Consider the following 13,975-nt stretch of genomic DNA (forward strand, 5'->3'; position numbering starts at 1 on the left):
TTGTAGCAAGACGTCCCTACTTTTATACTGCACCCACCTTGCAATAAAAGCCGACATTCAGTTTACCTTCCTAATTACGTGCTGTGCCTTCACGCTAACTTTCTGTGATTCATACATGAGGACTTGCAGATCCCCTGTGTTCAGCACTCTGCAGTCTCTCGCCATCGCAGTGAATGGCAGCAAAGTTACTGACTGATCAGTGGCATATAACCAGCGAACGGATCCGCGCTTTAATTGGAGATTTTCCTCGCCCCTCTCTCTGGGTCTGACTGATTGAGATCGATTACAAATATGAGCGAGCAACTCCATTACCATTGTATCACGTAGCAGCTACCAGGGCAGCAGAAGGTGAATTGCTTAGCCTGTGGTCTCTTTTCCTCCAGCCACTCCTTTGCTGCTGTCCTTCTCTTCCATTTCCCTTTATTGGCCTTGTTAGATGGCTGGAAGTAATAATGGGTGGGAGAAACCAGGCCCCACCCGCCACAGGGATCATCCGGTCCCATCCAAAGCCAATGGACTTTTGGCTGGGCCGTCGAATCTCCCATGGCGGACCCCACCATGACAGGGCCGGAGAATCCCGGTCAATGTTTTGACTCAAAGCTTGTTGCGAAATTCCTATTGGACAATTGGACTTTTTGAAGGTCCGCCCCTCTCCAACCCCCGCTGGCTGAATACACTCTTGCCTTCAACACTGGTGGGTGCTGTTTCTGCCAACCTTGTCTCCAAGTTAAAAGGAAGGAGGGCAGGAGATGCTGGTGGCAGTTTTCTCCTGCCCTCACCCCAGTGGCATTTTGACCTAGCAATGTAAAACCTCAGTGCACCAGCATGTGTTCAACAGGCAAAGAGATAATTATCTGTGGCAAATTTTTGCCTTCCCCACCCCTCCCAGGCCCCACCTTACACACTTAGTTTGATGCCTTCGGAATTTCCTCATGCTTTCCTGTGCATGAAGGCAGCCAGCCATTGCTGATGAGACACACGCTTTCGTTTCTTTGCCTGTCTGGACTCCAATCTGACACGAACACGTTCATCTTTGCTCGCTTGGATTGTCCCTTTAAATACTGCCCTCGTAATCGCGTCATGTGGGTACACATTGCATCCACTGCCGCTGATTGGGTCGGAGAAGTCAGGGAATAAAGGGGCTGCATTTAAAAAGTCACCGACAGATGCGCTGAACTTAGCCTCCGGGTTTCCCGCGTGTTGTCGGACCCCACCGAACTTCCCTGCTCCCAGCGCGACCCAAACTTAAAATCCAGGCTCATGACATTATTTGAAGAAGTGTCCTAGAACCAAAATTTACCCCTCAAGCAACCTCGCCGAAATTGATTATTGGGTCATTATGTCTCTGTGGGATCTTGCTGTGTACAAATTTGCTGCTGTTTCCCTTACATTGCAACAGTGAGAGCACTTCAAAAGTACATCGTTGGTTGTACTGAGGTCACTAAAACACTACATAAAGGCCACGTTTCTCCAATGCAAAGAGAATCTCGCGGGGTGAGAGACTTGGGACTGGGTGAAGAAGGAAAATCAGGGTTTATGTAGAGCCTCCAGGATTGAACCAAAGTGGCCCACAGCCAACAAATGGCTTTTCGAGTAATCACTGTTGCCAGGCCGACAGACAATTTATGCACAGCAAGATCCCACTAACACTGATGGGTGTAATTGCCCAGCTCATTGGTTCTGCTAATGATGGCTGAGGGGTAACTGTTGACCAGTTAGAATTCCAGAATCATGGAAGGTTAACGCACAGAAGGAGGCCATTTGACCTGATGGCTCTCTGAAAGAGCAGTTGTGCCCCACGCCCCCCTGCTTTCACCCCGCCCAACCCCATCGACCGTAATGCTGGAAGTTCCTCATCCGCAGGCACTTGTTTATGATTGGCTTTCACCACTTTTTCAGGGACAGGATTCCAGATCCCGACAGCTTTCCAGATCCCGACAGCTTTCCGACTGAAACAAATTTTCCTCACCTCCCCTCTCGATCTTCCGCCAGTGTTTTGAAATCTGTGTCCTCTGGTTATTGATCCGCTTCCACACCACCTACCCACCCCCAGCCTCCCCGCAAACCACCCCCCCCCCCCGGAACTTCCCTGCTCTTTACTGCAAGGGTGCGGTGGTATCTTTCAGGCCCACCCGTACTGGGGGGAGCCTCGGCTTAACATCTCAGGTGGATGGCGGCACCTCAGGCAATGCGGCAGACCCTCAAAAGTGCTGGCCTTGCGTGCTCAAGTCCTTCGAATGGGCCTCGGTCCCTACATTGGCACACTTCCCTCTCTGCTAGGTAAACGATTAAGATTAAGAAAAGTCAGTCACGTGACTGAGCTCAACCTCATTTTGCCAACGCAGCTCGCATTCCCCCAAGCCTGTTTGGAACTGCCCTTTGCTTGAGTGTCACAAGGCTTCACTTTGTGCTTTATTTGCATTTTCTCTTTGCAAAACCCCATAGTGCAGATCGACTGTGCTTTGATTTTGCACCCAGGGGAATAATCACTTTATTCATTGCAGTCCACTGCTTTCAGTCATCCATTGCACCTGCAGGAAGGAGCCCTCTTAAATGTCAAGGGATCTGAATCATAACATTTAGTTAATGAGTGACTGCTGACTTCCAGCTCAACCTCCGGGCTCTGTTTCAATTCTGCTCAAGCCACCCAGCTGCGTTTATATAGCGCCTTTAATGTAGCAAATCGCCCAAGATGCTTCACAGGGATGGGGATATCAGACAGAATTTGACACCAAGCCACACAAGGAGATATTAAGACAGATGACCAAAGCCTTGGTCAAAAAGGTAGGTTTAAAGAAGCATCTTAAAGGAGGAGGGAGGGACAGGTAGCGAAGCGGAGAAGTTTAGGGAGGGAATTCAAGAGCTTGGGCCCAGGCAGCTGAAGGCACGGCCGCCAGTAGTGGAATGATTAACATCGGGGATGCACAAGAGGCCAGAAATGAAGGGGTGCAGATATCTCAGAGGGTTGTGTGACTGAAGGAGGATAGTGAGATAGGGAGGGGGTGAGGCCATGGAGGGATTTGAGCATGAGGACGAGATTTTTTTTTAAATTTGAGGAATGGCTTTTTCGGGAGCCAATGTAGATGGGGAAACACGGGGAGATGGACAAAATAGGATTCGGTGCGACTTAGGATAGGGGCAGCAGAGTTTAGACCTGAGGAAGTGTGAGGTGCTGGGGTCTTGAGGAGTGACAAATGAGCTGGACTGAACCCAGCTCCTCCATTCAGCCTGTTCTGCGCACACTTTTTGAGTTGTTTTCCTATTGGTTCAACTCCTCTATAGGGGTCTCACTCACACAGGTAGCCCCTGACCTCAAAGTTAAACGTGTCAGATAAACCGAGGGAAGGTCTTAAGTCTGCCAACTCGGTCTGGACGTATTTCTGGAGGATTCATTACACAAAGTCTCGCCACCCAATGACTCACCCCCACCCTTCCTCCCCCATTGGTCGGCTGACACACCCATCAGTTGGGAGCACAGTCTTCTTGTCCAATTAGAAACTGAACGAACCTTTCCGACATTATAGCAGCGACTCCATTGGCTGCAACCAAACTCACCCTGGGATGTCTTTACATCAAGTACAAATCTTTCTGCCTTGGACTCAAGTGGATGATTTTTGACTGTGAAGCAGCCGTTTTCTAAACTCCAATCATTTTATTGCTCACAAAAAAATACTACTCAAAGAAAATGGGAAGGAAAATGGGCGTTTTTTTCAAAATAGCCCTTATAATTTTTTTTCCTTGGTGTTTTCTCACAGCAGTGTGCGGGAGATTCATCTTTAAATGCTGAAGACTCCAGGGCAACCCTGGGAGGGGTTGGCATTCCTTAGAGGGCCTGGGTACTGGGATGAATGGGCTAGAAGTCTCCCGCCTTTGAGGAGTTTGACAAACCAGGCAGGGCTTGAAACCAGGTTAAAAACAGCGACTTGTTCCTCGGCGCTTCACTGCGAGTTAAACCACTTGGCTGCTTCAGGAACCTTATTTACTCTCCTTCCAAACTGCGGGGCCAATGCTCCCTTCAGTGTGAGATCCTCTGTTGGCTAAGTGCTGTGGCCCAGGTTGCCAACTCTTGTGAGGAGATATTCCTGGAGCTTGCAACACACGTCCCCCTGCCTCTCACCAGTAAAATAATTTTAAATTTAATACAAATCCTTCAATATTTTGATAACTAATCATCAAAAGAGTTCCAAGAAAATTAAATTAAAAAATAAACACCTTTTAATTATCCCTGGGGGTGGGGGTAGGGGTGGGGGTGGGGGTGGGGGTGGGGAGGAGGATGTTGCTTGCTGCAGTGTCCAGGAGATCAATCTTTAATTCTTGGAGACTCAAGGGCAGTCCTGGAGAGTTGGCAACCCTAGCTGTGTCTCTTTTCCCACTGGGCTAAAGGTTTACATTCTCCCTTACAAGCAGGGAAATCATTCTGTGACGTTACGTTGATGATCTTAAGAACATAAGAAATAGGAGCAGGAGTAGGCCATTTAGCCCATTGAGCTTGCTCCACTGTTCAGTAAGATCATGGCTGATCCCGATGCCTCAACTCCACTTTCCCACTTAATCTGCGTATATCTTAATTCTATTTGTGCCCAAAAACTTATTGATCTCATGTCTTGAATATTCTTAATAACTGAGCCTCCACAGCTCTTGGGGTGTGGAATTTCAAAGATTCATCACAACCCTCTGAGTGAAGAAATTCCTCCTTGTCTCAGCCCAGAATGCCTGACCCCTTACCCTGAGATTGTGTCCCTTAGTTCTAGACTCTCCAGCTACGGGGAAGCAGTGTCTCAGCACCTGCCCTGCCAAGCCCTCTATGAATTTTATACATTTCAGTGAGATCCCTTCTTCTAGATCCTCTTTGCCAGTTCTGAAGAAGAGTCATATCGGTCTCGAAACATCACCTCTGTTTCTCTCTCCACAGATGCTGCCAGACCTGCTGAGTTTTTCCAGAGATTCCTGCTTTCATTCCTCTCTTCTGAACTCTAGAGAGAATGGACCTATTAAACTCAGTCTGTTTCGATAGGACAATCCCCTCATCCCATGAACCAATCTTTGTTGCACCCTGTCTAAACCAAGTATGTTCTTCCCTACAGTAATACTGCCTCGCCACCTCTAACACAAGGTACTTCCTGCCCTACCCAGAGGACACACATCTCCAGCTGGCTGGGCCTCCAGGCCTCTGCCTCATGAGTTGGGCCCTGTGGAGAGAGCAGCCATCATGCTGGGTTACACTTACCTCCAATGGCCTTGGCGGGGCAGACCTCCTTCAGTAATGGGATTGTCTCATCTGAAAGCCAGCACCCCCAACCGTGCTGCCTGGTGCCGGTGCCCTGAAGGCCCTCGGCATTGGTTCCATGACAGCATGTTGCCCGTTTGGTGTTGGCCACGAGCCCTGTCTGTTCATGTCATGTCTGGCTTAGCTTTTCACCATTGTGATTTGTGCCCTCCAGATGGAAAACGAGTTGGTTGGCACCACGTGCGAAACAGTTAAAATCCGGTCGATCAAGGTCGGAACGCTTGAGAAGATTGTGCAGCACCTCCTTGAGGCCTTTGATTGTGGCGACCCCTCCTACGTCTCCGTCTTCCTTGCCACCTATCGAGCCTTCACTACGACCCAGGAGGTTCTGGAACTGCTGCTCAACCGGTAGGCAAATATCATGGAGTCATAGAGAAGAGAATAAGACTTGCATTTATATAGCACCTTTCAGGACATCCCAGGGTGCTTTACAGCCAATGGGGTATTTTTGAAGTGTAGCCACTGTTGTAATGTAAGAAACCCAGCAGCCAATTTGTATGCAGCAAAACCCCACCAACAACAGCAATTTGATAATGACTAGGTCACTTGTTTTGATGGATAAATGATTTTCCAGGACACTGGGGATTAACCCCCTTGCGCTTCTGCAAAATCATGCCGAGGGATCTTTTACATCAGCTGAGAGGGCAGACGGGGCTTCAGTTTAACACCTCAGGCAAGAGGCGACGCCGCCGACAATGCAGCACTCCCTCGGTGCTGCACTGGAGTGGCAGCCTAGATTTTTATGCACAAGTCTCTTGAGTGGGGCTTGAACTCACAGCCCAGAACATGCAGCAAAAATAGAAGGCCATTCAGCCCATCATGCACTTTGCATCTCTTTGAAAGAGCTAGCTAATTAACCCCACGCGCCCTGTCCCTGACTCTTTCCCCATGGCCCTGTACATTTTCCCTTTTCAAATATTTATTCAATTACTTTTTGAAGTTGGTGCTTCCAGCACCCTTTCAGACAGCGCACTGGAGATCAGAAGAACTCATTGCGTTACAGCTTCCTCATCTCACATCTAGTCTTTTTGCCAATTAATTATTGTAATGCCTCAAAAATAAATTCACCGACATGACAGTATTGGCAGTTACGTTACATTGACCCCATTATTGTTACATCAAGGTTATTGACGTTTAATCTTATCCCCGCCATTAGCTCATCATTATTGATGTCACATCTGCACCATTATGAACCATTCATACCAGTAACATTCCACCCATATTAGTTACATTAGTATCTCAATACCAACAGCATGACCGAGAAAACAATGACATGACACAGCAGTGATATCAGTGGCATAGCATTAATCGCAGTGACTTTGAATTACCAGCAGCAACATTGTATCCAGCTTGCTGATGTTACATCCTCATCAGTAATGTCACATCAATGCCAGCGATTATGCAGCAGCACCGGTAATATTTATCAGAATGATACCTGGAGTCCAAGGGTTAGGTTATGAGGAAAGATTACACAAAGTAGGGTCATATACCCCGGGAGTTTCGGAGGTTAAGGGGTGATTACTTCGAAGTTCTCAAGACATTAAGAGGAACCGAGGGGTTAGCTAAAGAGAAACTACTTCTGGTAGTTGGGGAGTCAAGGACTAGGTGGAGGGGTGGGGGCATAGTCTAAAAATTAAAGTGGGACCTTTCAGGAGTGAGGTTAGGGAAACACGCCCATGTAGAAAGGGTGGTAGAAGTTTGGAACTCTCTTCCACAAATGGCAATTGATGACAGATCAATTGCTAATTTTAAAATCTGAGATTGATAGATTTTTGTTTGCCATTTGTGTTCAGGGGTGTGGAGTCAGGTCGCAGATCAGCCACGATCTCATCGAATGGCAGAATAGGTTTGAGGGACTTTCCTAATTCATTCGTGGGATGGGGGGGCGTCGCACCGCTGGCAAGGACGGCATTTATTGCCCATCCCTAATTGCCCTTGAGAACTGGGTGGCTTGCTAGGCCGTTTCAGAGGGCATTAAGAGTCAACCACATTGCTGTGGGTCTGGAGTCACATGTAGGCCAGACCAGGTAAGGACAGCAGATTTCCTTCTCTAAAGGGACATTAGTGAACCAGATGGGTTTTTAGGACAATCGACAATGGTTTCCTGGTCACCATTAGACTTTTAATTCCAGATTTATTGAATTCAAATTCCACCATCTGACGTGGTGGGATTCTAACCCTGGTTCCCAGAGCATTACCCTGTGTCCCTGGATGACAATACCACTACACCAGTGCCTCCGTTAAATGGCCTCCTTCTATTCCTTTTTAATTTTGTACCTTTGATCATGTATTAATGGCAGAAATATTCCATTAATAACAGGGATGTTACATTATTGCAAATGATGTTACAGCAATGCCATGGTGCTATATTACAGGCTACATCAAAATAAGTCACATTCCATTAATGATTTTTGATGTTACTTTAATACACTATCTTAATATCAGATATCACAACCACTTAACATTCCTTTCCATGTCTGCAGACTAAGCCTTGCTTTGAGCATTTAAATGCCATTTTTGAAAAAGGTAAAAGTTTTAAGAAGTGACGTAGTGGTTACACTACTGGTTGTGTTACTGGGTCTCTCTCAGTGACCTGGATTAATAATCCAGAGAACGTGAGTTTGATCAATCCGACCTTGGTGATTTTTAAACAGCATTTGATTTGGAGAAATCTGGGAATGAAAAGCTGACGTCAGTAAAAGTGGCCATGAATCTGCCAGGTTGTCATAGACATACAGTAGGGAAGCAAACCTACCATTTATACCCAGGCCTGGGTCTATGGGCAGAATTTCCTGGCTGGCAGGTGGGCGGAGCAGGAATGGGCACGGCGGGTCTAATTAAGGCCCGCCCAGCGTGAATCGCAGCTCCCGAGGACAGAGGGAGCGGGTGGGCGGTGGCGGGTCTGCAATGACCGCTGGGTCCAATGGCGACCTGGCAGCCTGTTTTAACAAGCTGCTGCGGCCTTTCCAAGGCTGTGAATCATGGCCACTGGAAGGGATCCCCAGAGCGCTGCTGGTGTGCAGGCCAGGCAGGAGGGTAGGGCGGGGGGGGCACTGTGCCTCTCGTTTCTCGGATGATTGCCTTGCTGCCCTCCTCGAGGAGGTGGCAGCATGGGCGGGAGGTCCTCATACCCCAGGATGGGAGGAGGAGGCCCCCCCCCCCACATGATCAAACGTGCCTGGGAGGAGGTGGCGGAGGTGGTGAGCTCCCATGACGTGGATCCAGTGCCGCAAGCGCTTCAACGACCTCTTGTGCTCGGGAAGGGTGAGTACCATGTTGGCATTGGTCATTTATCTCAGCAGTTAGACTTTGCCCCCTGGCACCCCTCCCTTGCCACTGAAGTTTGAGTGCAGTGACTGCATTGAATCATTAACGGCATGTGCCCTTCACTGGGTGGGCCAGCAGATATTGCCCATGCCTAGGTCATCCTGAGAGGGTGGTGATGAGATGGGTTCTGCACCCGCAGCATGTGGTACACTGTGACCCACATCACTGTTTTGGGGCAATCTGGAGGAGCTGCACCTCGGCGCAATGCTGGAACTCCAGGACCTGTCAAAGTCAGGGTGATGACATGCTGGGAGGGGAGCTTCAAGGTGGCATGGCACCAATCAATCTGCTGTCCTCTGCACTCCACGTGCTTGCGCCTCCTTGCTATGGAAGGTTAGACCGTGTTGTGCCTAATGTGATGTAGGCAGCATTTGGCCAAGGGGGTTGGTGGGGGACAGGCCTGGCATCTTAGTGTGAGTGTTCAGCAACAGCAGGGTGAGGACGCACTGGAGCCTTGCAATGTCCCACTCCAGTTGAGGTGGGCCGGCCGCAAAGAGAATCCAGGTACAAGTAGCACTAATCAATGCCCTTCTCTCCTTTTCAGGAGAAGAATGCACATAGCGCTGTCGAGCGGGTGAGGACTGGCGGAGGGCCGGCCCAGGTGGCAATGCTTAGCCGGTTCGAGCAGGGGGCCGTAGATCTGCAGAGGCGCCATGTGCCCAGGTGCACCAGTGTCAGTGATGCTGGGATACCATGGGCAGGTATGTTTGCGCAGCACTGAGGTTACCATTGTCCTCCCAGCAGCCATGGCAGTGCTGAATGTTCAGTGAATGAAGTTTGCAACATGGCTTGATCATTGCTTATGGAAGGATGAGTGCATAATGATCCAGGGGACAGGGATGCACATTGACATTGTCTCCACGCTAACTAATCCAAAATCCTTCTTCTTCCTTTCAGCGTCAGCGGAGCAGGGCTGGGAGGAGGAGCAGCAGAGGCCCTCTCTCACACCTGAGGGCCCTGAAGTCTTGGACTCACTAGCATTACACCATCTCTGTCAGGCAGGCACCATCGCAGATACTAGCACCTCGGTGGGAATTAGAACATCGGCTAGTGTCCCGGGGCACAGCGGTGAGGGCACTTCACAGCCACTGGAGGAGCTGGCAGAGACAGAGAGTGCCCATGGCGCCAGCAGTCGGAGGACTGCAGGGGACCAGGCACATGCTCAGTGGGTGCCTGATGATGTGCCTCTGGAGTGGTTCACGACGCAGCAGGGGCAGGAAATGCGGCCGGGTGTGTGGGAGCATCTGGTGGAGATACATGAGGCTATGCTTGGCTTGGTCTCTGTGCTGGAGGAGTCTATGTGGACCATCGCCGATGCAATGAGCCTCATGTCCGAGCGCCATGCATCCTCCATGGACACAGTGGCGACTCTCGTGGAAAGGCTCGTCCAGGAGACCAATCAGGACTTCCTGGGGATGCTCTCGGACCAGCAAGTCTTCACATCAGTATTGACCTCAGCTGGTCAGTGCCTGTGTGGGAGATGGTCTGGGCACCAAGTTTCCCAGCTCTGTGCCCATGCATCCGCTGTGAACAGGGATGTCCGAACCAACCTCACGTCGGCGCATGAGCTGCCTGTCGTCTCTGTGGGCTCCTCTCAGGGCGCTCCGGATGAAGGCAGCAGCTCCTCCGCCCCTCTGCCAGTGACCATTGCATCCGATGAGGCTGCGCTGACTGGGGAGATGCCAGCTGTGGAACTCGCAGCTCCCTCCCAGTTGGGGCCAGCACAGGCTCCACAGGCCAGAGGACGGCCGCCAAGGTAATTGAGGCCAACAGGACAGCAGAGTCAGCAGGCTGGCTCAGGTGCCAATCCCAGCGAGGGAGCAGCACCAAGACGTAGCACCCAAAAGAGTAAACATAAGGCACCTTAGGCACACCACAGGTTTATCACTGGTGCTTTTGTGTTGGCCCGCAATGAGTCTTTATAAGTTGGTGTGATGTTTAACACCTTTATCATTTTGTTCTCTTAAGTTCTTTTTGTTATACCATTAAATTCAGACATGTCATCATGTATTTGGGTGTCAAGTATAGAGCCTGCAGCCCAGGCTTGTCCTGGAGTTCCATATGTGGTGTTCCAGCTGAAGGTTCAGTGGATTAAAGCCTCCCGAGTGTCCCTGCCTCCCTGGAGTATGCCCGAGTCACTGCCTACCCCCTCAGCATTTCCCTGTGCATGCTCATCCTTGGACTCACTGCTGGACTCATCATGTGCAGCCGCAGCCACTGAGTCTACATCATCATCATCATCCACAGCGTCCCCCCTTTCCAGCGCAAGATTGTGGAGAGCGCCCCCTGAACAGTCCAGGCATCGGAAGCACATTTTGAGAAGACCGATGGCTCTCTCCACCACAGCCCTTGTGGAGGCGTGACTCCTATTGTACCGCTGCTCAGCTGCTGTTCTTGGATGACGGAGAGGCGTCACGAGCCGCCTTCTGAGGGGATAGCCCTTGTCACCCAGCAGCCATCCATCAAGCCGGGCTGGAGCACTGAAGAGCCCCGGCACCTGGAAGTGTCATCATGGGAGCTACCTCGATATCTTGCACCGACTTGTAGAATCAGCATCCTGTGATCACACACTATCTTCTTGTTCATGGAGTGGAAGCCCTTCCTGTTGACGAAGGCACCGGGCTCACCTGCTGGTGCCTTGATGGCCACATGTGTACAGTCTATTGCACCCTGGACGTGGGGGAAGCCAGCAATGGCCGCGAAGCCTCTGGCTTGCCTGGTCCCAACGGTAGTGGATGAAGGTCAATGCCGCCTGAACAGAGAGTCTGTAACCTGCTTGACACAACTGTGGACAGCTGATTGGGAAACGCCACAAAGATCACCCACCGACCCCTGGAGAGAGCTGGAGGCATAGAAGTTGAGGGTAGCAGTGACCTTTAGAGCCACTGGCATGGGGTATCCACTCACACAGTTAGGAGAGATCTTAGGCCCAATTATCTGACGTATATAGTTGACTGTCTCCCTTGAGAGACGGAGCCTCCTACGGCACTACACCTCAGACATATTGAGGTAGCTGCTTCGCTGCCTGTATACCTTGGCAGCATGATAGTGGCATTTTCTGCTGCCCCTTCCACATTGGACTACCACTTGGCCCGGCGCACCTTGTGGCTGTGCCTCTCCTCCCAAAGGTAGCTCTCCTGGGGGCTGAACGTGCACTCCTGGCCTCCTCCCGCTTCTAGCCCTCCCTTCCTCCTCAGAGGAGCTGCCTCCAGTGGAGGCTTCCCAGGCTTAGAGAAGGCTTTCTGAAACCTGCAGGCCCCAAAGCGATTTCTCACTGTAGAGAGCTGACCTGTAGGTTGTGAGTCCAGTCCAAGCAGCTGGTATGCATTTTGATATATTGCAGTTCACACAGGCAAATATCAGTTACTTTCCAAATTAAATATCTGACAGAGCACACTTGTGACCACACTAATCCCTCTTATCCCGGCCACGGATGAGGTTTATACAAATGTGTCCTACCCGCCTACCCGTTGCGCCCCTGCGACGACCCGAAGATTGCACGGGCACCAAAAAATTGCTGTCAATTGGCACCTCAAGGGCCTTAAGTGGCCTGTTAATTAATGGCGGGTGCACATCATTTATCATTGCGCGCCCACCCAATGAAATATCGTGATGGCACACGGTGACGTCAGGATGCTCGACTAACGTCACCGAATGTCATTTTATGTGTCGGCGTGCGGGTCCCCCCGCACACTGACAGGAAAATTCTGCCTGATATGTTTTTTTCATTCATACCTGGGATGTGACCATCGCCAGTAGGGCCAGTATTTATTACCCATCCCTAATTGGCCTTGAGAATGTGCTGGTAAGCCGCCCTCATGAACCGCTGCAGTCCATCTGGTGTAGGTAGATCCATAGTGGGGTATCGCAGGGATTGGTGCTGGGACCCCAGTTATTCACAATATATATTCATTTAGATGAGGGAACTAAATGTGATATCTCCAAATTTGCAGATGACACAAAGCTGAGTGGGAGGGTGAGCTGTGAGGAGGATGCAGAGATGCTTCAGTGTGATTTGGACAAGCTGAGTGAGTGGGCAAATGCATGGCAGATGCAGCATAATGTGGATAAATGTGAGGTTATTCACTTTGGTAGCAAAAGTGGAAGGCAGATTATTATCTGAATGGCTATAAATTGAGAGAGGGGAATGTGCAACGAGATCTGGGTGTCCTTGTACACCAGTCACTAAAGGTAAGCATGCAGGTGCAGCAGGTGGTAAAGAAGGCAAATGGTATGTTAGCCTTCATAGCCAGAGGATTCGAGTACAGGAACAGGGATGTCTTGCTGCAATTGTACAGGGCCTTGGTGAGACCACACCTGGAATATTGTGTGCAGTTTTGGTCTCCTTATCTGAGGAAGGATGTTCTTGCTATAGAGGGAGTGCAGCGAAGGTTTACCTGACTGTTTCCTGGGATGGCGGGACTGACATATGAGGAGAGATTGAGGCGATTAGGATTATATTTGCTGGAGTTCAGAAGAATGAGGGGGGATCTCAGAAACATATAAAATTCTAACAGGACTAGACAAGGTAGATGCAGGAAGGATGTTCCCGATGGTGGGGGAGTCCAGAACCAGGGGTCAGAGTCTGAGAAAATGGGGTAGACCATTTAGGACTGAGATGAGAAGAAATTTCTTCACCCAGAGAGTGGTGAGCCTGTGGAATTTGTTACCACAGAAAGTAGTTGAGACCAAAACATTGTATGTTTTCAAGAAGAAGTTAGATATAGCCCTTGGGGCGAAAGGGATCAAAGGGTATGGGGAGAAAGCGGGAGCAGGCTATTGAGTTGGATGATCAGCCATGATCATAATGAATGGCGGAGCAGGCTCGAAGGGCTGAATGGCCTACTCCTGCTCCCAGTTTCTATAATGCTGTTAAGAAGGGAGTTCCATGATTTTGACCCAGCGATAGTGAAGGAACAGCGATATAGTTCCAAGTCAAGATGGTGTATGATTTGGAGGCAAACTTGCTGGTGGTGATGTTCCCATGTGCCTGCTGCCCATGCCTTATTAGGCGATAAAGGTCACTGGTTTGGATGGTGCTACCGAAGGAGGTTTGGCGCATGCTGCATTGCAACTTGCAGATAGTATATACTGCTGCCACTGTGCACCAGTGGTGGAGAGAATGAATCTTTAAGGTGATGGAATGAGGTATCGATCAAGTGGCTGCTTTGCCCTGGATGGTGTCGAGTTTCTTGAGCGTTATGGTACTGCACTCATCCTTGTCAACATGGTTTACTTACAACTTTCCTCTTCAGTGGCCTAGCAAGACATTCAATGATGCCAAGTTACATCATGTCTACAATACAGAAATAGACCATTTGGGTCACATTGGTCCATGCTGTTTATACTCTACAAAAACCG

The 13,975-nt window shown here is 49.9% G+C and overlaps 1 protein-coding gene across 7 annotated transcripts in view; it reads left to right on the top strand.

Moving 5' to 3' along the window:
- LOC144695773 (ral guanine nucleotide dissociation stimulator-like) overlaps positions 1-13,975 on the top strand; it is a 153,829-nt gene that overhangs the window by 82,484 nt on the left and 57,370 nt on the right. For all 7 annotated transcript variants that reach the window (XM_078566755.1, XM_078566753.1, XM_078566751.1 and 4 more), the window contains exon 3: positions 5,442-5,635. In XM_078566755.1, coding sequence (XP_078422881.1) covers positions 5,442-5,635 — 194 coding nt within the window. The remainder of the gene's footprint in view (positions 1-5,441; positions 5,636-13,975) is intronic.

This window comes from Cetorhinus maximus, chromosome 21 (assembly GCF_964194155.1).
Source record: "Cetorhinus maximus chromosome 21, sCetMax3.hap1.1, whole genome shotgun sequence".
Classification (NCBI taxonomy): Eukaryota; Metazoa; Chordata; class Chondrichthyes; order Lamniformes; family Cetorhinidae; genus Cetorhinus; species Cetorhinus maximus.